Source organism: Tasmannia lanceolata, unplaced genomic scaffold, assembly GCF_043159265.1.
Source record: "Tasmannia lanceolata isolate RefF3 unplaced genomic scaffold, GAP_Taslan_0.1 ptg000008l, whole genome shotgun sequence".
NCBI lineage: Eukaryota > Viridiplantae > Streptophyta > Magnoliopsida > Canellales > Winteraceae > Tasmannia > Tasmannia lanceolata.
Genome location: NW_027518685.1, coordinates 16,972,572 through 17,000,567, shown reverse-complemented (window position 1 = coordinate 17,000,567; position 27,996 = coordinate 16,972,572). Strand labels below are relative to the sequence as shown.

At 38.7% G+C, this 27,996-nt stretch overlaps 1 protein-coding gene across 4 annotated transcripts; it reads right to left on the bottom strand.

Moving 5' to 3' along the window:
• Positions 1 to 4: 4 nt before the first annotated feature.
• Positions 5 to 27,446, bottom strand: LOC143884606 (uncharacterized). 4 transcript variants are annotated; one of them, XM_077388258.1, is made up of 13 exons: positions 27,300 to 27,446; positions 27,083 to 27,210; positions 21,395 to 21,547; positions 16,758 to 16,888; positions 15,076 to 15,312; positions 14,368 to 14,519; positions 9,160 to 9,260; positions 4,067 to 4,246; positions 2,381 to 2,436; positions 2,229 to 2,286; positions 681 to 801; positions 495 to 605; positions 5 to 391 (listed from the first exon to the last, which is right to left on the bottom strand). In XM_077388258.1, exons 1-13 carry the CDS (start codon positions 27,307 to 27,309, stop codon positions 273 to 275), a joined length of 1,557 nt encoding a protein of 518 aa, XP_077244373.1. In that variant the 5' UTR covers positions 27,310 to 27,446; the 3' UTR covers positions 5 to 272. The 4 variants fall into 4 exon arrangements, with proteins under 4 accessions (XP_077244373.1, XP_077244374.1, XP_077244376.1 ...); XM_077388259.1 differs by lacking the exons at positions 27,083 to 27,210; positions 27,300 to 27,446 and adding an exon at positions 16,108 to 16,297 and having other exon boundaries at positions 21,395 to 21,531; XM_077388261.1 differs by lacking the exons at positions 21,395 to 21,547; positions 27,083 to 27,210; positions 27,300 to 27,446 and adding exons at positions 16,108 to 16,297; positions 17,637 to 17,671.
• Positions 27,447 to 27,996: the final 550 nt, after the last annotated feature.

Sequence of the window (27,996 nt, the reverse complement as noted above, 5' to 3'; positions counted from 1 at the left end):
GTGGTGGTTCAATGTATTTCAGATTTGGGATTATATTACATACCTCGTTACAAAAACACAGTTCATCCCGACCCCCCTCTGCATACAGAGCCTAATGAATCAACCCAACGAGGCAGATTACGCCCTTGCGAACCTTTAGAATCATCCATATAAACCTTCTGTTAACTCACAAGGAAAGCCAAAAATGCTCTGCATTTGCAACATTGTGCTGCCCCAGAAGTGAGTCTTCAAAATCGATCATTTTCAATCCGTATCCATTCATCGGTATGGATCTAAGACCCGTGTATATAAAAAAGTCCTCTGCGTGATCCAAGCCATGCCCCCCAACTATGATTATGCTCGTATAAGCTGTCCACGTACTCTCGTCTTTCCTCGACTGGTTCTTGTAATTCTGTACCGACAAGTGAAAATGCATGGAGGCACAAAATGAGTGAGAACACTAAAAAAATGCTAACAAAGACTGTACAAATAGTCTTAGTGAGGCCATGACTAACTTCCAGTTCGCGGCCAGCACACTGTTGACACAATAGAATCCAAAGGGTCTGTTTCACATAGTAGTTTCCCGGTCTTGATGTCCCAAATACGTACACACCCGTCCTCTCCACCTAATATGATAAGTTATTGCGAACTAGTTCAGAGTTGGGAAGCCATACACAAGCGACTGTTGAAAAGGAACCTACCAGACATAACAAGTGATTCGGAGGGATCAATCCCGAGCTGTAGACGAGTGTGGCTATTCACATGCCCCTCATAAGATTGAAGAGGTCCTCTCTGGAGCAGGCGACGGTCGTAGAGATCGATCTGTATATGCACCAAAGGCAATGAATCAGTATATTGTGAAATTAATTTAAGGGACGCTGTGTATAAATACATGGTACAATTATATAAAAATGGTTGTGGACAGGTTAAAATTTTTGTTTGTTTTGACGTAAAAGGGCATAAAACAAATTTTAACCCGGGGTAAAATTTTGCTGTGTTTGCTTCGGCGTAATTTAAACCTGTTTTAGCCGTAAAGTATTTCAGTGCAGGGGTCTTTTTACTCTCGCGACGGTAAAATTTCTGGGCATTAAACAACCCGTGAATGGTTTCCTCTTGGCCAAGCCCTCACCGGCCACCCGTATTGCCTTCGCCGACGGCAAGCCCATCCCTGCCGTCGACAATGCCGACTCCACGCGAGGAAGCAGCAATCCCCTCACTGAGTCCAGCATCTCGACAATGCCAACTCCACCCTAAAACGTTAATGCCCTGTTTTGGCAATGTTTCTAAACCAAGCTTTCGGCAAAGCATCAATGGCATTTCCCCACGTCAAACCAAAAAAATGAAGAAAAGTATGCAACTTGGCCACAGAAAAGCACTGCATCACTAAATGATCCACCAACTCCTCAAATGACAATTACATGATTCATCTATTGAGAATATGGCACATGACTCTACTGTGAAGATGGGCCATCATTTATATATTATTCAAAGTTTCAAACCTAAAAGGATTTGTCTAGATGTTAATTGGCCAGTGATCTTATTAATGAAAAGAAGGTATCAGCAGAAGAAATAAGGATATGTTATACTCCATACAAAGATTAGGTTGCCAATAGAATTGCACCGTTCTTAAGATGGGCATGGTTATCTCTTTAACAAGATCTTGTATTATTGATGCACCTCTAATACAATCAATTTATGTGTTAGAAGATAAAATTTGCTTTTTTCCATCATGTTTCTATGATGCAATTGTCACTCTTATATGCACTAGTATTTTGGACAAATGCCCCAAATAACTACAATTGTAAAACCATTATTTATTGGGTTAATGAATGATGTAACCTAGCATGCAACTTCGGAATTTTTGTCTTTCCTAGTTCACAAGCTGCAGAAATTTCATATCCAAAGCATCAATGTTGTGAAAAATACGAATCAACTAAATATAAAGTGATTTCCTAGGCAATTTTGGCATGATAACAGTCACATAGGCTCGCTTTTCAGGAGATTTTGTCTTGTTCATTTGATTCATCTGAGGTGGCTGTTCTCTCTTGCAAAAATCAGCCGCAAAATGGCTTTCTGCGAAATTACCTAGCAAATACCATATAAAATTGTACTGGAACAAAATTGGCACTACTAAATAAAAAATATTTCCGTATAATTAATTAATGACTTTGGATTTTTTTTTTTTTAAGTTTACATTTGAGAATTGGATAAGTAAAGAACATAAATTGATGAGTTTAAATGAAACTCACAAATCCATCCATCGAGCTTGCCAAGAAGTATTGATCATCAGATTGCAGTGTTGCCAAGCTACATGGAATAAGATTTAGTAAAACGTCAGTAAATGAAATGCATAAATAACAATACAGGAAAAATAATTAGTATCCAAAGAAGGTTGCATTACCTGCAAACAGCTGACGACATACAAATAGCACTGGATGGAATCAAATTTCCTCTGACCTGCAACACGCTTTTAGATCCGTATGTGCTTTGGAATAAATAGAAGGAAAATGATATTTCCACCGCCTAATACTGTCTAAAGACCGGCCGATAGCTAGTGCTGCCCTCACCGGGTATTTGTCTTCAAAGAAAAATGAAAATAAAATGTTGTTTTCCTCGCATTACTCACTGCATTAGAGAAGATGTGGTACGAGATGTGAAAGGATATTAGAAAGGGGATCTCATTCCAATACGGTGAGAAAAGCATTACTAGGATGCATTTTTGGGAAGGGGTGATAGATCAGAAAAGGAGACTTTTTTCCTCCATAGGATGCATTTTTTTTGGGACGATCTGTTACAATATCCTCATGGATCGGTGAATTCTTGGGTCGAACCGGATTTGCACCAATATGATGTGCTTCTCACAGCTCTCTCTCTCTCTCTCTCTCTCTCTCTCTCTCTCTCTCTATATATATATATATATATATATATATATATATATATATATATATATATATGTCATGGCTCTCCCTTCTCACATCCACCTCTCTCCCTCAAGATCCAGGTTTCGATCCCTAGGAAAAAAATTTCCTTTCCTCAACTTACTCTTGAATCAGCATCTTTTACTCACTTTCCGTCCATGTCTACTCTCTACATCGTCCCTACTAGGCTACTACAACTCTTGACCTCCCATCTTGGATTCCCCTTGCCCAAGAAAATGCCCTAAAGAAGCCAAACTCCACCCTCACCTCCTATCAAAACAAAAGTCATACCCACACCGATGAAAATAATGTTGTTGTTCCAACTAAGCCTTTAGTCCAATCCAAAGTCTCATGTCGGTTGGGAGCAGATTTTGAAAATGTTTAGAGGCAGTCACAATTTAACCTTCTTTTTTGGCGATGGTGATGATAAGAAGGCAAGTGACATATTTGGACTTCTTGGATTTGATGATTTTAGGGGATTTGTACACTGTTATTTAGAGGATCGCGGAGAGAGGCACCATAGAATGCATGTTAACTTGGAGAGGGAGAAAGGACGGAGTGAAATGGTGACAACCATGGAACGAAGTAGCATGGAGAGATCCATGCAAACATTCTATTTTTATTTTTTTGAAATAGACCATGCAAACATTCTCAATCTACTTTCTCGCTTTAACTTACCGATTCGTTAAGAACTACAACCCCAACCAGTCACAAGACACGAGAGACAAATAGTAGGGAGTGGATAGGCTAATTTAGGGGTGGAAATATCAGTCCCCTAAATAGAATGGTTCTTAGTATGCATTCTTGGAGAGTATTTACAAATAAAGAAGCATTTACAAACAAAAGTCAAAGCTTCTCTTTTTTGTGAAAAACGACCAGAAATTATTAACGAAAACTAGAAATCGGATAAATATTGTAAGGCCATAGATTGCCCAAAGCACAACAAAAGTTGAGAAATGCCTTCTCCACTAGACCTTTGTGTGGGGGGTTTATTTGCCATTTTATTGCTTACACCTAATTTCCCTACATACAAATTGATAAGTTGTTTCTTTTAAACTTTTTGTTTAACTAAAAATAAAATAGAAATAAAACGAAAAACATTCACAATATTTAAAAAAAAACATTCACGTTATACATAAGCATGAAATCCATATGCACAGCTCCAATACCTCAAAAAATTGTCTAGTCAAACTTCGGCATTTCCCACTAGGAGGCTCACGAATTTTATTGGAAGAGTAAGCTATTCTGTGTCTAGGAAGTCCAGTTGATAGTGCTAGAGAGTTTGGTTTCTGGCGAACATCAATTGCCACAATCGCTCCATTTCTCAACCCACACAAAACAAAGTTTCCCTACAAAATGAGATAGATAAATGAGTTTCTTAGTTTTAGTGGGTAAATAAAATAAGTTTCTTACATGCTAATACAAGAACCTGCAACAAAAAAGATGCAGTATTTGGCATATAGGCCATTTACTCTAGAGAACTTATTTTGACCATAGTAACTTGTAATGGAAAAGTTTCAGTTTCAAATGTATATCAGGACAAGTGAAAGTGATGGAAAGATGGTCAATTTACGCTCTACCATAGATCTAAACATTCTCATGTGATGTAAAAAGAAAAGCCACTAGGATGAATAGAACACAGAAGGCTGCAAATAAGAAATATTGCCACACACATGCATAAAGAAAAGAGATAATTTTCTAAATAAATAATAATCCAATGATTTAAACTAGTGGGAGGGATAAAATTCGAAAAAAAGTTATGGCCACTTGCTATATAAACTAACATTCAGAAAAATGCCAGATAAACGTCAGACTAATTTCTACAAGAAATGAAATATCAAAAAAGATCCAGCTAAGAATTTGGATTTGTCAATCTCCATTACCAAGATCCATCAGATGCAACACCAATGCTTTAGACACATGATGACATTAATAGTTCCCTCTATCTGGAAGGACTTTGAAACAGATACAAAACCCCAGACTTGCTACATTATCACAAACATCGGCCAATATGGGGGTATCTTACCCCAAATATGGCATAGATACAATAAAGGATATGGAATGGGCAAGTCAATTACAATTTAAATTCAAGTATCGGTGTGGTATGGCACCATTTCAAATTGTCTAGGCATATCACAGGGTCAGAAACAATCAGGGGCTTCGAGGAGACATAAAATGGTTGCTCTTCCTAGCCAACACATTATGTTGGCTTTCATTACCTAGTACAACACCATTTCAAATTGTCTAGGCATATCACAGGGTCAGAAACAATCAGGGGCTTCGAGGAGACATAAAAAGGTTGCTCTTCCTTTTTTTTGAAAATTGACAATTTCATTGATACTATGAAGAATACATCGGGGACCAGGAGTCATTACTTGCATTACATAGAATCAATTAAGGGTGGCCAGGAGCATACTACTAGGCCAGTAAAAACCAAAAGAGAAGATCTTCTAGGTCAACCGCTACAGGTAGGTCCACACTTCCATATGCTGCCACCATCCCGAATGAGTATTTCACTTCCCTTTCAAATTCATCTACTACCACAGCCGAGAGTACCTTCACCATTCCCCCTTCCTTTCCTTTACACTGCCCAATGGTCCCAATTGATTCGAATCCAACAAAAAATGCCATATTTGTGGGCCCCATCAAGTCATATGTGTGACCTGCCACATCACACAGACTTCTCCACCACTTTCTAGCTGGCGAATTTGATTTTCAAAAATCTCGCTCAAAGGCCTGAAGCTATTGTGCGCCCCTAACCGTGCACGATAGCCAACCCATCAAATCCGATCTTCGGCGGCCTCCACCTTGCACCACCGCCTGTCCCGGGGGATCCCCATTAAACCACCAATCCAAAAAACTCTAGTCTAACCCTAGAGACCACCATTATTCACTCTAACTTCTTCCTCTTCACCTCCACCAGAACCTAAAGCCCTAACCCTACCCTTCCTTCCACCTAACCCTAGAGACCACCATTGTTCATCCTAACATTCTTCCTCTTTACTTCCACCAAACCCTAAATCCTAACTCTACCCTACCTTCCACCTAACCCGAGTCTTACCTCCTCCCTCAACCACTACCACTCCAGTCACTGCCTTCCACCACTCCAGCTAACTACCTGCAACCAAAAACATCTATCCTAACCTAGCACCCCGACCCTTCTAGCCCCAACCTTGAACCTCGATCAAACCCATCTTTTACCTAGGGCTTGCAATTTCACCCGGAAAAGCGGGGATCTGCCCCGCCCCACCCCGCTTGGGGAGGGGATTCCCCGATTTGAGTGGGAAAGGGGAAGGGGAAGGGGATTTAAAAAATTCCCCGGTGCGGGGAAGGGGAGGAGAAGGGGATGGAGTTCGCCCTGCCCCGCCCCGCCCCGCATTAATGCCATTTTTTTCTTGTATTTTTTTAAGTGTTTTTTTTTTTTGGGAAAACTACTAGAAACCCCTTGGATCAAAACATATCTACAAGATTCCCCCAAAATTTTCATAATTTCCATTAGTACAGTTTTATCCATGAAATAGCTTTTTATGTTTTCTTTTACCCATAATCCATTGGGCATTGTCCCTCATTATATTAGTATATTACCCTTAGAAATCCCTAAAATCTCTCCATCGAACCATCACTGTAAGGCAACATTAAATTCTTTGAAAATCTCCCTCCCCCAAATAAAGGCAACATCTCTCTGATGAGTGATGAGATTTTATATGGTGTGCGCTCGTATAGTCCATTATTTTTCAAAAAGTAATGTATGGGCTACACCATAGGATGATCCAAACCGTCCATTTGATAGGCTACAATTTAAAAGTACTTTACAGGCCACACCATAGATCATCCAAAACCGTCCATTTGATGGGCCACAACGTAAATAGATTGCGGCCCAAAAATCATTTCCATAGGATGATTGCAACCCTCCGATCTATAGAAGGTACCATAATATGCAATTCCTCTATAGATCAAAGGGTTGGGATTATCCTATGGAAATGATTTTTGGGCCACAACCTATTTACGTTGTGGCCCATCAAATGGACAGTTTGGATTATCCTACAATGTGCCCATCAAGTGGAAGGTTTGGATCATCCTATGCCTATGGTAGTATGGTGTGCCCATCAAATGGACGGTTTTGGATCTTCCTATGGTGTGGCACGTACAATACTTTTTGGCAAGTGGGATTGGGAATTAGGGATCTGCTAGGGACTATTGATCAATTAAATGAATCTGAGAGCAACCACCTTTGTCCCCATGTTAATAAAATGAATAAGACAAAATCTTATCCTATGTGGGTTGTGTGGCTACTCTCACATGAAACAGCCAAGCCGCAACATGACTGAAGTGATTGTCCCTAGCAAATCTTTAGTTTTAAACCTAACATTTAACGAAATAAAGTGAGAAAGTAAAGTGATTGTCCCCGAAGGATGCGGGGCGGGGAAGGGGAGGGGTGGGGATTAGATATTCCCCGTGGGGAGGGGAGGGGGATTCCCCACAATCCCCGCAGTGGGGAGGGGAAGGAGAGGGGGAAAATTCCCCGCAAAGGGGAAGGAGTAGGGGACCCCAACATCCGGCCCCGACCCGCCCCGTTGCCAGCCCTACTTTTACCCCCCAATCTCCAGGCGACAACCCCAACGCTATCTCTGGCTACCCGTCACATCCGCCGCTCAACACAGCCCCCAGATTCGGCGACCCACGATTTCCCAAAGCCTTTTGTCGGTCAATCGCCACACCATTTCCGACATCCCACGTGCTTTCCGCGTTTCACGAGGGGGAGGAGGGTTTGGAATAACCTGCTGTCTGCATCCTTCATCAAACTTTTTCTCCTCCACCACTTCCACATCCAATCTCCTCATTTTTTCCCCCGAATCCGGCCACCCTTTTTCATACTCCTGTCACGCTACCACTTTCGATGACTCACCAGCCCACTTTCTTCGTCCACTCTACTCAGTTCCGATCCTTTCCCCATTAAATCTGGCCTACTCGGACCCAGATTCGGCCATTCCGCACCTCCAGCTACCATTGTTGCATCCCCTGCGAGATCTGCCCAAACCCGGGCATCATCCGGCCACTAACACCTCCCTTGCCCATCAAGGGAGAGAGAGGGATAGATCTAAGAGAAAGAGAGACCAAAGAGGTAGAAAGAGGGGGATCGGAAAAAGCAGAAAGAGAGATATCAGGGAGAGATCTGAAAAATGAAAGAAAAGGAGTTAGGGGGAGAAAGAGAGAGATCAGGAAAAGAGATCGATGGATCGGAGAGAGAGAGACCAGCGAGGGGGGAGAAAAAGGCTAAAAGAAGAGAGAGAGAGGGGGGGAGAAAAAGCTAAAAAGGAGGGGGAGAGAGAGAGAGAGCCTCCCTCCCTCGGGTTTCCATCGACCTAGGGAGGGGGGGAGATGAAATTGCCTCGGAGCTTTTTTTTTCAGCCGGAGCCCTCTCCAAGATGAGATCAATTATTCCTGATCACTTTGGTCCGGTAAACGGTTGCTCTTCCTAGCCAACACATTATGTTGGCTTTCATTACCCAGTACAGCCTCCAATAAATTTTTATTTGATTTTATAGTGAAACGATAACATCGTATTAAAGAATCTTGCCTCCAAAATATCTTAATTTAACTATTAACTTGAACCAAACCTTAGATGAATTCCAGCCTTCGATTTCCATCTCCCTACTCAGGTATGCAATATCTCAAAAAAAACCAATAGCATGATAAAATGTTTAATGCAAACAAAAGTGAAGATGAAAATGATTAAAAAAAACATGACGGCAAATATGATGAACAATCACAAGATTAACAAATTACTCTGGTAGGAGATCTATAAAACATGACGGCAAATACGATGAACAATCACAACATTAACAAATTACTCTGGTAGGAGATCTATAAATATGCATGCTTTGGAATGACTATAATCGATGACGCTTTTTTTAAAGGTATGCTCGATGACACTATAATGCAATTATACATGTCTCGTTACGAATAAAATTCAATATTTTTCTATGTTTACCTGTTATGTTATTGTGTTGTGTTATGTATTTATGTTATTTTATTCGTTACGAATAAAATTTAAAAAACAAAATTATGTTTACCTGTTATGTTCATGTATTGGGCCATGTATTATGTCATTTTATTTTGTTGAGAGTTTAATTCTACACTCGTAACACTGGAAAAATAAAGAATGCACAGAAGAAAAAAACATTAGGACCCATTTAAGAGAAGTTCTATTCACAACAAGAAGACAACCCGACATAAAGTGGTAAGTAATGGCAGATGTTACCGACTGATCAAATTGTTGAGACAAGACGTCACTTTTACTCCGGCAAACCCATGATAGCACTCCAGATTCTAAATTTATCAAGGCAGCTCCTAGGTTGGTGCCTATAAAAAACAAGAAAAAGAAAAGATGTTGTAGGATCCATTAAAATGTTAGAATCTAAACCAAAAATTGTCCCAAAAAAGCCAAGCAGGAAAGGAAAACTATTGGAAGTCATGGCAGAAGAGCTACTTCATGCAAGGTTAGCAAACTCACGGGTCATAATCAGAAGGGTTATGTTGATCTTGGGATGCATGAAGCGAAAGTTTCAAAAGGTGGGAAAATGAAATAAAAAATAAAAAATGAAAATGAGGAAAATAAGTACAAAGAAGCACAATCATATTACTTTTTTTTATTAAGAAATTAATTATCACTACAATATAAATAATTACGTAATAAAATATTAACATAGCCAGAGAAATGTTAGGACCACTCTCAAGGGTGAGATTCTTCCCTCACTCAGGCCCACCACATATATGGCATGCATGCCGGGTCAGTGCCATTTATTTGGTGGATCCCACAACTCCTAGCTAGCTGCCCCTTTTTCTCTTTTTTGGAGTCTTCTCAGTAACCGAAATAAAGGATAGGGATGGTAAGAATTATGCATCCCATACAAAGGGCATTACTCAGAGTTGTCCTATGTTTTTTTTCGAAATGGCCAAGATTTTATTAAAAAAAGAAGGGGGAGAAGCCCCGTGACCGAGATGGTCAGAGATACAAGGACAAAGTAGCAAAGCTAAAAAGAAAAAGACTGGATCAAGGGGGATCAAGGAGGAAGATCGACAAAAATATCCAGTCTTGCCCTATTAACTTTTGATAGGTCGAGTTAATCAGCCTCACTATTAGTTGGACGCTTAACAAACTGGAAAAGGACTGAATGCCCCCCACTTGATCCATGATCTCATCAATCAAATCCGCAAAGTGCAAACCTCTATGGGTGATAGCAGCTACCATTCATCCATCTAATAATATTGAGGGAGTCCCTCCACTACGAGCCTATCTAGATAACTTCCATCAGTGATCCTAATTCCCTATTGCAACGCTCTCACTTCCACCTCGTTGGAGTCCTTTACCACACTGGGTTCCGACTCCCGAGTAAGCCCATCTAGTCGGTCCTTCCTCGTCTCTAAGAAGCCCTCCTACACTTGTTGGCCCGGGATTATCAATGCTAGACCCATTGAAGTTTAACATCAGCTAGCTTGGATCAGGAGGGGATCCATCTAGGGGATACTATCTCAGCTCTCTTTGAGTTAGAAAAAATCTCCTTCCAGCACCTATTAAGGTCAAAGCTAGAGAAGAACTAAAAACAAGGAAGAATTCTCGGCCACGAGAATACAAAGGCATTACTATTCGGTGGGGGTCATTTTACGGAACTGGTGTCGGGTAATGCAGGAAAGAAGGGCTTCCAATCGTATCACACCAAGATGGCATCCGCCTCCAATGGGTTGGTTCAAACTAAATTTTGATGGGAGTTCTATGGGTAACCCGGGCAGAGCGGGTTTTGGGGGGATCATTAGTGACGTGGAGGGTAGTACCATCATGACATACTAGGGCTTTGCAGGCACATGCGGTGCAAACGAAGCTAAGGCGAAGGCATTACTATTCGGTCTTCAATGGTATGAAAAAAACAACTCGGGACCATTGATTGTGGAAGGGGACTCATCTAACGCAATTGCGTGGGCATCGAGCCACTCATGCGGACCGTGGAGATTCTATCAAACGCTGGATGCCATACGAGATTTAATCCGGCTGATTCATCCTCGACTACAACATATGAAGCGGACGGCATATTCGGCGGCGGATATCTTGGCAAAGAAGGGGGCTAACAGGGAGGATGATAGGATTATCATTTCCAGCCCTTCCGCTAATTTACCCTAACCTTCTAATTTACCCTAACCTTCTACTTGTATACTCTGTATATCTGGACTTATTGGCTAGGTCGGAACTTCCTGGGGGGACAGCTTGTCCCCTTTTTAATGTCATGATTTTAATGAAATTTGGTTGTTATCTTTCAAAAAAAAAACGAGAATACGAACGAGATGATTTTCGTACAGATAAAATGAGGGCCTTGAAGAGCATTCTTGAAGAGTTCAGGCACTCCTTCCAAAGAAACCCAATAGGACCTACCAGCACCATCCTCTAAAGAATCCTCCCTATCCTAGGCCAAGAAGCACAAAAAAAAGAAAAGAAAAAAAAACAACAACAACAATTGTCCAGGAGGTCATCCAACTAAAGAGGGAACACAGGGAACACCCACAAATTCCCAAATCTTCCAAGGATGTAGCCCCACACCTCTCTAGCAAACCTGCAGTGAAGGAGCAAGTGATCTACTCCGTCCCATGCCTCTAAACAATGGGCACAATAGTCGATGATCATGATCTTGCGATGGCACAAATGGTGAACCATCAGAATTTTGTCCTATAAAGCAGTCCACCCGAACGTGCACACTCTAGGCAGAGCCAGAATACTCCACAAACTCTAACCAAGTGCGCGGAAATCAGGTTAGGAGCAATATGAACGCAGAAGGAATTTGCACTGACCTTGCAGAAGTGCTCCAAATCCAAAGCTTTTTGTCTCTGCCAGCCTTGCCAATGTAGGTGGAATCAAGAATGTCGAGGAGTTGCGCAAATCTGTCAACCTCCCTGTCAAAGAAGTTACATCTGAAATTAACTATCAGAGAGATACGACCCTCCACTCTCTCAAAGCAATCCTGACCAAACACTTTTCTATTAGGAACAACGACAAATAGAACATGGAAACATATCCTTTAGAGAGTCCCCAGCACACCATTTATCTTGCAATAATATTACTTATCCCATTTATAAACTCTAAACCTAGTGTCTTCAAGGAATTTTTACCATTTATCTTGCCAGAATCTAGTACCTTCAAGAAATTTTGGCTTATTCCTCAATATCTCTCTACAACGTCAAACCACTGAATCTTTATTTATTGTCCGAGATCAAGGTCCCACGACTAACCTCGCACTTACTTTCAATAACTTTGGTCCAAAGTTTATTCTTATCTCCTCACACCTCCACAACTGCCTTCCAAGCTATAAGGAGTCTTAAATTTTGGATTCCAAGCACCACAGATTTGATTAGTTTGTAAACTTCAACCCAGCATACATGGTGAATCTTCTACTTTTCCTCTGTGCAGCCACATAAAAAATTTCTCTGAATCTGGTCGATTCTCTCGATCACTGTAATAGGACATCTAAGCAAAGATAAATGGTATATGGAGATATTGGCAAGAATTGCCGTAACTAGAGTGATTCTCCCCCTAAAGACGCCAGATTTCACTTTCACCCTTTCCACAACTGGATCACAAGCCCTCTTTTTAGGTCCACCCTACGATAAGGCCCCATTTGGATTGCAGGAAAAAAAATTCTTGTGGAAAATTTTAGTCTCCGCGATTTAGAGGGAATTGATATAGTTATGGCTCATTTAGAATATAGAATTATAAATTGAAGGTCCCTCTAAGTAAAACTCGACTTCTTGTGGTTCAAGTTACTTTTTTCATTTGTAATCAAACAATTAAAAATAAGAAATTACATAAAAGAAATTATTTTCCAAACTTTTCTAAAAAATTCCTACAAATCCAAACAGGGCCTAAAGGAAAGCCTTAGATGAGTGGTCAGAAAGTGGGCCACAAAACACCTTAGTAATCCTACCATCTGATCTATCTCAGCATCTGCAAGATGAATACCGAGCAGCTTAGACTTCATAAAATTAGACCTTTGCCTAGTAACTACCTCATAGGAACGAAACACAACTTTTAGCTTTATAACTTTATATTTCTCAGCCTTGATAAAAATCAAAATCAGGATATCATCCCTGAACTGAAGGTGAGATACTTCTGCATCCTCAAAGCCCAATATTAAAACCTTCAATAAGGCCGCATTTTCTAACTTTATCCAGCATTCTAGTCAAGGTTTTTTCTACAATCAAGAACATAAAAAGGGATAGAGGATCACCCTGCCTTAGGCCTCGAGATGATTTGAAGAACTCTTTGGGAGAACCATTCACCAAAATAGGGAACCATGTAGGGGAGACACATAACATCATCCAAGCAGACCATTGAGTACAAAAGTCCATCCACCTCATTGGATAGTCCATGCACCTCATTAGATAGTCCATGCAGTTCTATTCTACTCTATGATATGCATTTTCCATATCTAGCTTGCACACCACCTTTCCTCCCAAACTTGGAATAAAATTCTACAATCTCGTTAGCTATTAGGGTCCAGAATCTAGCGCCCATGAATAAAGATTGATTAATTATTAGAAATAATCTAGTAGCCAAAACTTTTGCCAGGACCATATAAAGGCATCCCACACGAGTGATCAGCCTGAAGTCCATAATTTTAGCCGTACCTTTAACTTTGGGAATCAGCACAACAACGGTAGCAACTGTGCATTTATCTAGACAGAATCCATCGAGCCAGGGTAAAGACCTCTGCTCATAGACAACAGGCTACTCTTTATCTCTTCTTCAGTGAACAAATTTACAAGGGCTTCGCAGTCTATATCATCAATCGAGCTGAAATTCACCCCATCTGGTCTAGGGCAGTCCTCAACTTCCGCTGAATAAAGATCTTGTTCTATCCACAATCTCCTTGATGATGGTCTCCTTTGATATTAAAGGAGCTTATTGGGTTTCCTCTTCTTTCGCACTAGTCATTCCATTCTCTTCCTCTCGACAGATTTCCTGGATTCTCAACAAAACCAAAGCTTTCCAAACAGCCATGGCAAAGAATTTTACTCATGTCACTCCTTCAGTTTGGATTTCACGTTTAAAACTACTCAAAGATTTATCAATGAAATTCTCAAGCTGCAATGGCTTCGTACCAGGCAGTAAAAATTACTATCCCATAAAGAATTGTCTGGTGTTTACAGTAAATCAGCCTGCTGTTTTATTTTTCATGATGCTAATGAATTGATAGTTCTATGATGCTACTTATAGGATAAACACTGATCTAGCAATTTCAAAGGCTTTCATGATATTTGAGCTGCATCTGGGTACCTGTGTGATATTGAGTTAATATTTCAATAATGCTGTCAGAACTCTCACTCGTCACGATTTTATTCCAATATCACAGGCACCCAACTAAAACAAAAAAAGAGTAGGAAATGTATCAAAAGACCAAAGAAGAAGAATAGCCAAATAACTTACCAATTACCGCTTGTGTCCCATTAGAGTTGCAATCACCAGTCCAAATTGTGCAATGGAGTGAAGCAATTTCAATCATTCTTAAATCTAATAGATCACTGAGATTCAGAGCATATACAGATCCACCAGCTGTCCCTGATCCAAGAGTGGCCACCCTGTTTCCTATTGTCAAGAATTACAAGAGCAATAACACATGATAATGCTCCCAAAATATTCGATGCTGGTGGAACAATTTATGGATATTTTATGCCATTCTAATATATACATATGGATATTTTATGCAGTAATAGAAAAGGACTGCAGAAGCTTGCGTGCTCATTACCCAAAATCTGTAAGGGCTGTTTGGACAAGTGGATTTTAGAGTCCAGGTTTTAGTTTGAAAGCTGTGTAAAATTCTGGATTTTACAATGGAAGTAGGTTGCAGATGAAGTGTTTAAGTAAGAAATCAAGGTTTTAGAAATCTCTTACCCATACTGAGATTTCTAAAAACTGGAAACAGGGGACGATCTCCTACTCTCTCGCTCAATGGAAAGAAGGACGAGAAATCAGAAATGACGGACGGTCTCCTTCTTCTCTCATCTCCCCTAGAGGATTTTGAGGAAATCCAAGACTCTAAAATCCCCCTCAAAATCCGTGTATCCAAACGGCTCCTAAGAGAAACAGGGAGGCATTCAAAAATCATGAAGGCATCTTAAATTGTTTCCTGGATACAGCGCATGTTGGAGAGATGAACCATCACCAATTCTATCAGGAAGTTTCTTTCCGATGCCCTTTATACAAGATATACTAGACGGAAAAAGTATAGAAGCTCCCGGTGTTGAACTTTGAATATATCCAGGTGCTTTATTGCACTCTCCTTCATATTCTGTAATGAGAGGCCAGACACGGTTTGGCATGCATTTTACTCCGTGACCAAAATGTTGCCCAAATTTTCCAACTTCATAAAGACTGCAAAAGCAGAGAACTTAAATAAACACAGATTCCATTCTAGTGCCCATCAATATAAAGACTACAAATAAAAACATGTATGTATCAGAGTATAAACTGTCATGGAGAATCCCAAAAAATACCTTTAAGAGGTGAAAGATGCACACAAGGATAGAATTATTAAGGAAACTACTTAAGACAACAGCAAAACATTTGACAAAACCCAATAATGAAAGTAATAGAACAAAAAAACTGGGCAGGTCATTATAAATAGGACATTGGCAAGGTGTCCAATAAAGATTTAGTTATACCGATGGTAGGAAGCACATGAGATATGCGGCCATTTAAATTTTACATGAAAAATCTATAAGAAACTTGGGGAAAATAAAGGACAGAATACATATTGCAGCAATATCATGTGCATTTGGAAATATAAATTATCTGATGTGTAGGCATAAATGGGTTTCTTACATGATTACCAAAATGCCTAGTGTAATTGCCATTTCGTGTCAAATGTACCCCAAGGTTTGTAACCTAGTTTTTTTTTTTTTTTTTTGAATGATATAATAACCTATCTTACCCATAAAAAAAAAGATATAATAACCTAGGATTCCACTATCTTTTATGCAGTTCCAGTTCATAATTGGAAGATTCTATGACATCATGAATGTTATGATTTTCAATATTTGGGTTGAAAACAGGACATGGAAATATTGTGGGACAATGAAAGGTTGACTTCAGAACAAAAAAGATGGATGTTTTATAGGCATTTTATTTTGAAGGGGGTTACACCTTAAATAAACTGCTAAATCCAACCTTAGAAGCATGAATCTTCCCCATGGGTGCCGCTCCCGCACTAGAACCGTGATTTGGCGCTCCTTAGGAAGGAAACCGCTCCAATGATGCTCCCAACCTAGTCCTATTACTCCAATTCCACTGTCTAACTTCTTTGTACCAAAGTCTTCCAACTCTTCAAAGTACTTCATTGGAGCAAGCACAAAGGCGTCTTCAGAAGGCGCGGGAAAAGAAGGCACGAAAATGAAGATGGTTAGAAATTACTATTTTTTAATGTACTTAAATTTTGAAGAGATATATATGATGATGGTTAAAAATTTCTATTTTTTGATGTACTTGAATTTTGAAAAACATATAAAGAAAATATTACACAAACACTCTCATGGCGCTCCCAACTTAGACTCTTCTAGACCCCAAGCTTCCCCGCCCCCGCTTCGTGCTTCTAAGAATCCAACAATTTAACAATAAACTCAATTCATTGCCCTACCTAATTCCCATATGGTTTTTAATTCAGAGAATCATCCATTACAACTAAAACAATCACAAGAGACGTGTGAAATTACATACTGGCCCACGCGAATATATATCCAGTTATCCACTACATCGAGCAGATAATTGAGATAATGAAAACAAATGAATGCCTACCAAAGAGTCACCTATCCATATCTCACCTAATGGATCCATTCAAACAGCCCATTAACAAAACATCTGCCTCCTTTTGGCCTTGTGGCATTTGAATATCAACATAGAACTGCTCCAAAGCACCATCAGCAATGCAATTTGCGCTCTGATACTTCCAAACCTGTAACATGTACATTGAGACTTTGTAAATACCAAATAAGAAATTAGAAACCCATAAAGATTTTGCTAGATATGTTCAAAAAAAAGTTTGATAAAAAACACTGAAAAAAATCTAATCAAACACCGAAAAAGTTGTGACCTAACTAAACAGAATATACACAGCATTCCATGACTTGGAAGCTGGATCCATCCACTCAGGTTGTGATCCCGCACCTGAAACACGAACCCGTGAACCAGGAGAGGTTTCCTACAAGAGGTGTGCTCGCTGCCTATTAGGAACACGATTCCACCCTTCTAGGGAAAGCGCCCCCTCCATATATTCTGAATATAGATATGATTATGGTTATTTACCACACATTTATTTACCACACATTAAACAGTTAGACCATGAAAAGCGCAATAAGTTATGCATCGTATTATTATGGACATTCAAATTTATGAAGATAACAAAAATCATACATGTAAAATATATTTTTTGGGGGAGAGAAACATGAAAAATATATTGACACTGCGTAAATATGAATATGATGAAAAATGTGATGGATAAATACCGCATTTATTTGGTTTCACTCTTCTAGTTCTCTTTAATGTACTAGAAGTCTAGAATGGATTGAATGGGAGGCATCATACCAATTTCTTTTGCTTTTGTGTCTATTTTTGGAAAATACACATGTTTTTTTTTTGTAAATACAAAACATTACTTAATAAATAATTGCATGGATATATAGGTCATATTGTATGGTCATCACCTAGACCACTCCCAACCTCGAGCTGCTGAAAAATGACTGCTCCAGGCACATGCTCCTTTGCTGAGCCTTCCTTCAAAGTTCCATACAAGTAACAATTCAAGCAACTGTCAAGCAGAGCCCCCTCGAGAAACCAATATATTGTACATGAATGAGATGAGTTAGCCCAAAATTAATGGTTCAATGAGGACCACGTAAGGAAAAATCTCAAATTCTGCAACAGTCTCTTGCATGTGATGGCTCAAGAACATTAAAATCAGCAATTAAAGGCTGCTGGTTTTTTTTTTTGTACTATTACTAATTATACAATCCCTGCTTTAGTGAACAGAAGATTTAAGAACTAAATTCAATCCTCCTCGGCACAAAGAACCATATAGATTAAAACCCAGACAATGCCCCAACCTGTCCAAGTGGCGCAGGTCGGAAGCTAAATTCTCAGAGTTTCAGGTATGGTGATCAGTTTTCACAAGATTCACTTTCAAAATGCGAATACGGGTAAAAGCGCAGCCAAAGAAAATCCTAGTCAACTCGGCACAACACAGTCGAGCACTCGGTTGACGTGGCCGAGTACTCAGTTGACACGGTCATAACTCGGGCGAATCGAAGGGGTTTTTATTGACTTTGTATGGCAAAAAACGCAGAATGTGGCCAATGCAAAAGGAAGTCGACTCAAGGTACCCCACGATGACGCAGGGGAGTTTGGAAACTATAGTTAGATCTGATCATGAACAGATCGGAGATTTCAAAGATTAAAGCAAGTAGACAGAAAGTTCAGATCATGAAATGAGTAACAGAAACAAAAATCGAAATTCAGTTAGATCAGACCCAAAACAGATCAGAAACTCAGTTTGAATTACAAATGCTAAAGGGTGGCCCAGTGCACGAGGCTCCCGCCATTGCTAGGTCTGGAGAGGGCTAGATGTACGCAGCCTTACGCCTGCTTCGCAGAGAGGCTGTTTCCGTGACTCGAAACCGTGACAACCAGGTCACAATGGAGCAACCTTACCGTTGTGCCAAGGCTAAACAGTGTGGAAATTAAGATTGAATTTCAGATGTTAGATCTGATGTTAAACAGTTCTGAAATTCAGATTCATAGCAAACTGATTGTATTCATCAGATTAAATGAAGAAGAATAGAAAAGAGTAATCTGGAGATAAGTAGTCTGCAGGTTGTCTGCAAACAAATATGTAACTCACATTGGAATCAAAGGAATTATAACTTTCAAATCAGCAAAGAGCAACAAAAAAATCTGAAATTGCAAGTTCTGGAATGTAAAATCAGATTTCTTGCTAAATCAGTCCAAGGGACTGTGGGTATAGATACAAAAAAACACAAATTTAAACAAATTAATATAGGAATATGATGAAACAATGCCCAAAACTACCAAAAAGACAGATCAAGGGCAGAAATAACAGATTAAGCAAGAATAAATCTCCACAAACATTAAGAGATAACCCAACCTACAGAGAATAGAGAAGAAAGAACAGATACAATGACTTGCTTGAAAAGGAACCCAAACCCAGCAGCAAGCTCCACCCTAAAGTCCTTATCTTGGAAGATGCGAGCTAAGAATGGAAGCTCTCTATCCATGCTTTATAAACAAAATAAAGCCCCAAACCCAAGAATTCTTGGGGCATGACTTCCCCTTTTTAAACCCTTAACATAAGGGGAAGATTTAAAAAAAAAAAAGTAACATTCACTTAAACCACTCAACGCAACTACGCCTTCGTCCCAAACTAGTTGGGGTCAGGTAATGAATCCTTTAGAAAATTTTCATGAAGAAGGTGAATTCACTTAAACCACTATTCTAATAAAAACAAATGTCCTTTATTTCAGCTTACAACAAACTTTTAAGTCATAAGAAACTACTAATAAAACGTAAATAAAGTACTCCCTTATGACTCCCTAAGAGTCAGATTGACCAGTGGAGGACCATGAGCCCTACACACCAATCATTGGTGGGCCATGGGTCACGCATGCATCATAAAGGCAATATATGGTCTCAAGCTGCTTACACGAGCCTGGTCTGAGAGGTCAAGGACATGTTGATGATGATTTGGTTTTCAAAGGAATGAAGATGCCCCTCATATTCATTTTTTTCTTTTTCGAAATGAAATCCACTGATATTCATAAAGAATAAAAATGAAGAAATGACAGTTCTTGTAGTTTCAAGTTACTATACAGTGGAAATTCGAAAAGACAGATGAACACAGTCCTTGACATTTCTAAGGACTTACACGTCGTAAAAAAAGCTTCCAAGAAAAATGGCTGCCTGCTCCAAAGGGGGCAGCTTCATTTTGCAACAATGAAAAATGCATTCCTGATATTCTTTACGAAACAAAGGTGAAGCAGAGGGAGTAGCTGATGGAGCTAAAACAATCATCACCATATCAAATCCAAAGAGGAACTCACGAGTCACAAGTGATCCAGGGCTCCAGGCATCCATAGAGATTAGTAGGCAAACTGATAGACCTAACCATGACCCAACCAAATTTGAACTATGCTAGGGGAGTAGTCAGTCAAGTCATGCACAGTTCTTGTGTTCCCCATTTGGAGGTGGAGACAATAGTCGCCAGAGTGGGAAGCAAGTGCAAGAAGTGAAGCGGAAAGCGAAAGCAAGGGGTTTAGAAAAGAGAAAATGTGGGAAGCAAATAAATCAAAAACCAAGTAAAGTGAAAATTATGAGAAGCGACAATAAAACTCACTATGAAGCTTGTAAGAAGCCTCATTGGAAGTGAACATGAAATATATAGAAAAGGTAGAATTGTCATAGGTTTAGGTAGGAAGGGTTAATATAGGTAAGGATTACACGTAGAAAAGAAGACTTCGCAACTAATTAGAATTATAAGTTTTGGAATTTACAATTTCACGTGTTTTATTCATATATATTTAATGTTAGTTTTTGGAAAAAGATCCACATAATTTCATTTGAAACTTAAAACGAGCTTCAATTTCTAAATGCACTATTTTGTTAAATACACTTCTTCATCATTATCAAAAGGAGAAAGTATTATTTCAGGAAGAAATAATCACCTCAATAAGAAGCAAACTCATAATTAAGAGGAAATGCATAGGAAGCATATGGGAAGCGTGCTTCCCCTAAATTTGGGAAGCGGGAAGAACTTAGCTTCCGAAGCGAGCTTCCCATCCAACTAGGAAGTTTCTGTTAAGTACAGTACGAAAATCCTAAGGTGAAGTATTGGTACTTTGCATTCCTATACACAAGAGTACATGATTAGGGGTTATACTGGTGAAATGACCAGTATACCCTCGATATATCTAACAATTGTCATTCATGTATATAGTCAATTAATATCTAAGGGACTTCTGGTCATTGACTGCTTTTGGTGTTAGTTGCTTACTATATCACACTGCATGTAATTATTTCATTATCTATAGAGATCAGAAGAGACCTCAATGATATGAAGGACAGTTTCACCAAAACTCCAAGCAACAATTACTTCATTTGTTTCTTCCATTCAAGAATCCTTTGAACATGATGATGATCTTCGCCAGTGAAACTTGCATAGATCAATCCACATAGCCCACAAGCATTTAGCTTGCAAATACTGTTTGGTTTTAATAAGGCCACTGGACAGAATTTATTCCATTCAATTTCAGTGACAACAGAAGTGTTAAATTGGCAGTAAACCTCATGCTCGTTGTTGTAACCGAAAAATATGCATGTTGACGCCTTAGGAGAGTAAGTTCACAAGCAAAAAAAATAAAATAATAATAAGGTAAATACAGAAGAAAGATACCGTAGGTTGGGAAGCTTGTATGTTTTGGTACTCATGCTGAAAGCTGCTCTTTCGTTTGCTGAAAGTGATCAGTTTACCAGACAACTCCCTAAGTTGAAACAGGTCAGCAGCTTTGATTCTCTTTCTCCTTTGTGTGTTACTTTTATCATTTGTCTGCAAAAGAATGAGTGCATTTATTCCAAATCCAAATAGACTGCATAACAATCTAGCACCTTCTGAAGTATATACAGCCTGCAAAAAACAAGCTTTTCTAATTTATAAAAAAATTGGGAGCCATGCTTCACAACAATTATAGATTCCCTAGACTTTCTACTTTTAACGACAATTATAATGAGAAGGAAGTTTTCCTAATCTAAAAATCCATATACACCGTCATTTATGTTAATAAGTTACAAAACCTAGCAAGTAGATCTCCTAGATTCCCTAGACTTTCTACTTTTAACAACAATTATAATCCAACCAAGTATTGATAACTAGCTTGAAAGACATAACATAAATAATCTATCAACAACTATATCAGAAATAAAAGTACAAACATGACTCCTAATAAAAGTAGAAATAAGACTCTTCTTTTGCATAATGAGAAGGAATTCTCTTGTCGTGGTTTAGACGTTTTCTTGGATGAGCCGCGATCGTCAACATCCCTGTCCAATTGTGCGCCATCTCGCCATCGTTCTCTCGGGATTACAAAAGACTTGCCCTTGAATCTAAGTCATTCTCCAAATCTAATAGCTTGTCGTCAAAAACATCATAACAATGACCAACCTAAGAAATCTTTTGCTCATTGAGGTCCAAACAATATTGGCACCATACAAAAACAAAAATCTTTAGAGAGAGAACAATCCAGCGGTAACCCAAGTGGCATCCACAAGTGGGCATACATGATGGGGGCCATCATTCAACAACTTCAAGCCAAGAGATTCTTCCAACAGCCTTGAAGACCAAGCAGGGTCCAGAAGGCACCTCTAACAATTGAAGATTTTCGAATGAAGCACAAGGTAATGAAATGGGCCAAAATTATAGTTTGACAAATTTGTTCACAGTCAAACTTTTAAAATGGGGATTTTTTCTTTCTTTCGGGTTTTCGTGAGTAAAGAATTGACTTAGTAATGTCGCAAGGTTTAGATTTGGGTTTTTAGTAGTTCTAATTAATAAAAAGTTTTAGTTAGAAAACAAATTTAGGAGGTTGCGTTATGTTTTAAAATTCAAAAAAAGAAGTTAGGAGGTATGTTTAATGATTGTAACAAGTTAAGAGCAAGGTTTAAAGTTTCGGTTTCGGTACCGGTTTCGGACGTTGAAATTTCGAAATTTCAATTTCGGTCGAAATCTGGTACCAAACCCGAAACTAATATTTTATTCAATATTAAATTAGGCTTGTTGCAGTTTTAATAAAGGGGGTTTCTTATAGGTTATACGGTAAATCAATGAGTTTTAGTCAAGGTTTTAAATTTCGGTTTCGGTGTAAGTTTCGGCCACCACCGAAACCGAAATGTTTCGGTTTCAAGCCAAAATTTCAGCTGAAATCATGTAAAAATATGATTATGATTTCATTTATTTTTTTAATTTCAACCGAAATGTCTAGAATTTCGGTGTCAATTTCGGTTGAAATTTCGGCTATTTCGGTGGAAATTTCATAAATTTCAGTAGAAATTCTAACATTTCGGTGTACATTTTTAAAATTTCGGTGGAAATTTTGTAAAAAAGTCAAAAAATTAAATTTCAAACTAAATTTCGGGGACATTTCGGCAAAATTTTGGAACTTAGGTGAAATTTCGGTAAAATTTCAGTGAAATCTTGTAAAGAAACGACTTCATGTGAATTTCATTTCGGTTTGTGCCGAAACCGAAATATTTCGGCGGAAATGAAATGTTTTGCACGAAATTTAAAACCATGGTTTTAGTAGAGTTTCTAACCTAGTCTTTGAGTACAATTAGAGTTTTAGAAAAGGGGAGTTTCTAAAAGGGAGAGTGGGAATCTGTTTCCTAGTTGGGAGAGAGCATTCCCACTCCAATTTTACATGTCTCTACTACAAGTCCTTGAGTCTATAAAATGTAGGCCCTATGGCCATTAAAATATGGATGGTTGAATTGAATGAATGATGAATATTGATGAAGCTTAAAGCTCTTGCTCTTGCATGGATGAGTGATTCTCCGAACTTTTCTCCTCCGGCAGGATGCCTATGGAATGTTAGTGGTGGGGTACCCTACGCCAAGTGATCTTAAGTCTTTTTCTTTTTTTTTGAATGGCATTTTTAGTGAGTATATTTTCTCTACTATTCTCTCCTACTACTCTTCTCTTCCAATCTACATCCTTCTTGTGTTTACAAATCGTTCTTGTTTGTTCATGACTTCAATCTGAGACAGATTTTCATCTTCTCAGAAACAGCCTCATTCATTGGATCTCAATCATTGATCCAACGATCCGGCCAAGATAAAATTCTAGGGTTTCACTCTAGACTATGGGCAACCCATCAAAGTAAAAATCCATATCTCATCTAATTGGTAGATCGTGACTTATGATCCGATCCAGACCTAGAGTTTGATGTTTTCTACGGGGAAAAAAAACAATATACACTCAGATCTAAATTTTATTAATCCGATCGACTTCAAACTTTGGTATTAGCTTGTAACAATGTTTTCTAAAAATCGCTCACTATGTCAATTTATCTGTAGTAAAGGAAGTTCCAGGCAGGTACATAAGCAAATCCAACCAACTCATGATGTCGCCAATCCAGTGCCCAAGGAACTAGACCTTATGCAAAGCACCGGGAAATTCCTTGCTTGCCTCCAATTGAATCTTTTGAAATGGATTCTAGCCCTTCAAGCCATCCTATCATCCTATCCTTCCATCGAATTCCTATAGTTGCCAGGGTGGGAAACGGATTCGGGAAGCGAAACGGGAAACGCAAGAAAAAAATCAGAGGAGAAACGAGAAATGGGAAAACAATAAAAATTTGTACGAGAAACGTCTTACGAAACACATTAGAAACGTTTCAGAAACGATAAAGAAAATGTTAATGAAAACACATGTGAAACATAAGGAAAACATGAAATATATGATTTTGTAGATTTAAATTTTGTTAAGTTCAAATTTCTATTTGGATATTTCTTACTTTTAGCTTTTATTACGGTATACGTTGTTGCTTTCCTTATTAATATCTATTCCACAATTTTTTTTTAAATGATTTTCGTAAGTTTCACACATATTTCCCACACGTTTCACATTTCGTTTCTCACATATTTCATATAAGTTTCTTATATGTTTCTCATGAATTTGGGAAACGAGTTTCCACCTTTTATGGGAGACGAGTTTCTCACCTTTCCGAAACGCCTTTTAGGGGAAACGAGTTTCCCACCTGCCCAAGCAGTTTCCAGCTACTATGATACTTCCTTTAATGGGGCATGGTTCCTACTATCGATCACCAAAGGGAAACATTGACTTCAAACTTTGGTATTAGCTTCCAAAAGTGTTTTCTAACTAAAAAGCAACATTTTGTGAAAACACAATGGTTGGATCATTTCCAATCTCCTGTGGCAGTTGCTAATTTTAGCATCTTTTTATACCAAAAATTCCTTGCTTCCCTCCAACTGGATCTTTTGAAACATATTCTAGCCCGTCGAGCCCTCCTTGCATCCCATTTTTCCATAAAAATCCTACATCAATACTTCCGTGAACGGGTCATGGCTCCTACTATCAATCACCAAAGGGAAACATATCTCCACCGATGGTGGTGTGGAGCATATTGCCTAGATTACTTCATACAGAGAGAAAAGATCCTCTCGGTGCAGTCTCATCATATGAATCTTCTTTCTCCTCAATGTTGCCATTGTCATCGTCAACAGAAAATGGAAATGTCTCTTCAAATGGTACTTCTTCCTCGTTATAATAATCATAAAAATATATATAAAAGTGGCAAACCAATAAATTTGTTGAGTTTGATGATACCTTCAAACTCCAATAAATCCACCTTTAGATCAATGTGTAGCATCTGATTTGGATAACGAGCCCAATGATTGTTTCTCAGCCCTTCATTTGACTCATCTCGTGGAGCCTCGCAATGGAAAGGGTTGATGTCGTCATTAAAACTGAGGCTAGATTCATCGTGACTCTAAGATTATATGCACTCTATACATTCCGTTAGTCAAATTAGTTGCTGAACTTCTCTTCTCAAATCTGACTTTGACATCACTAATATCACGCTCTTGAGGAGGATATGCAGGAACGGAAGCTCGCCCACCTCTACGAACTCCCACGGTCCCACCATTGTGTTCTTGTCGATCGCAAAATCACAAGAACAAACATGGCTTTGATACCAAATGATCCAGCGCGTAGTGGAATCAAGAAGTGAGACAAGATCAAACACAAGCTTTTGGGGTGTCAAACACTAGCTCACAAGAGGAGGAGCCAAGCTCTTCCACATGAGTTTCCTTTAGTCAATATCAAAAGGTTCCCTGAAATCCATATACATTATCATTTATAATAACAAGAACTAAAAACCCTAGCTAGTAGATCTCCTAGATTCCACAAACTTCTACATTTAACAATTGCTATTCTAAACCAACCAAGTATTGAATATTGACAAATAGCTTGACAGACCAATCATATATAATCCATTAACAAATGTAATAGAAATAAAAGTAGAAACATAACTCCTGATAAAAGTAAGAATATGACTCATTTTTTGCATAACGAGAGAAGGAATCCTCTTGTTATGTTTTAGATGTTCTCTTGCATGGGCAGTGATTGCCACCATGACCAACCAGTTGTGCGGCGTCTCGCCATCACAAGCCCAGTATTATCACACTTGAAAAGAGGGTGCTTCACTCCATAAGAAACTTCTATAAAGGAAGAATTTTAGAACCCAAATATCCATTTTAAGTGAACAATGGTTAGTTTCGTAGATTTTTACGAGATCTACAATGGCTATATCTGGTCTAAAATGGCTATATCCATATATTTTACAATATTTCAATTTTCAGGACAAAAAAGGGAGCCCAAATTTTATCGACAAAATCAGGTTATACTTCTTGCAAAGTTAATCTTAGTAGAGATTTTAAAAAGAGCCTTTTTTACATGTTCAAGAGTCCTGACACGTTCAATCTCGCTTGGCCGCCAGTGATGTTGCCTAACACCTATAAATTCCAAAGTACACAGCGTTTCACATAGCTACCCAAAGCCAGCCCCTTAAATTTCAGATGAGCACAAGCAAATGAAGCTATTGAATGCAACGAGACTCAATAACTATCCACATCCCCGTATCCTAAAATGTACGCATTAGTCTGACTAAGAGTCCTATATCACATCATGGTACCAATAATCTGTATATTTTACTAAGGGTGGTTGAATGTATATCTTACTGAAAACTAGTTTATCAATATCCTACCATTAACTTTCAGGGGAGAAAAAGGCTAATTGAAATTGGGACAATTTGAGACTTTTGAGATTTCAACTTACATATAAATTGCAAGCTGAAAAAAAAAAACCCAAATTGGAATTTGGGCATTACATGCAAACGCACCATAAGGTTGAGAGATTAGAGAGCAATCAATCAATCCCATCTCTTGAAGTTTAAAAAATGAAGATATCCTATAACATGCTGAAAGTGGATAATTAATATGTGTACAGAGCTGCTAAAAACATAAAAGAAGAGAAATTTTGGCTCTAGAAAACTAGAAACCAAAGAGATACCCGGTTCGGCTTTGATGATGATGAGCCTTGAATATGAGAAGCAGTAGTATTAGGGTTTGAACCCGGAATCCGACCTTTGACAGGGAAGTATCTATTCTTCTCTGGGTCGAAATAGAAACCCGGAAGATCTGAGAAGCAAGCAAAAATTGCAAGGAATGAATGAATATTTGCAACCAAAAATACCTAATCAGAATAAACCCAAGAGAGGAAGAAGTACCTTGTGGCATATTGGAAGGAGCGAGTATTGAAATCTGAGAAAACCCAACTTGTTTCTTCTAAGAACAGAATTTATTTATTTTTTTCCTCCCGCTTTCGCTTCAAAGAAAGAACCGCTGTTTAACCGAGTAGTGCTTGTTGGATTCTAATCATCCGACACGTGGAATTACGAATGGACGGCTAGAGATGTAACTGAGTCAAACGGTTAATTTTTTTATTTTTATTTTTCCGCAGCAAAAGCATTGATAAATGAGGTGGGTTGTGATCTTCCAAATTCTAATTACCATCTTTCGAAAATACCAGCCTTAAAACCCTAAAATCCTAAAACTGCTAAGGTGTTGTTTGGATACGTAGATTTTAGAATGCATGTTTTAGGTTGAAAGTGCTGTTAAATTCTGTATTTTAAGTAAGAAATCTAGGTTTTAGAAATATCTTCCCCATCCTGAGATTTCTAAAACCTGGAAACAGAGGATGATCTCTTACTCTCTCGCTCGACAGAAAGAAGGACATGAAATCAGAAAATAGCATACATTCGGTCTCCTTCTTCTCTTATCTCCCATCCAGGATTTTAAGGGAAATCCAAGATTCTAAAATCCGTGTATCCAAACCCAAACGGCTACACGGCTAATAGAAGAGATTCCACGGAGCCACTCAAAGTGGCTTCCTTACTAGGGAATTCTAGGATTAGGAAATCCCTA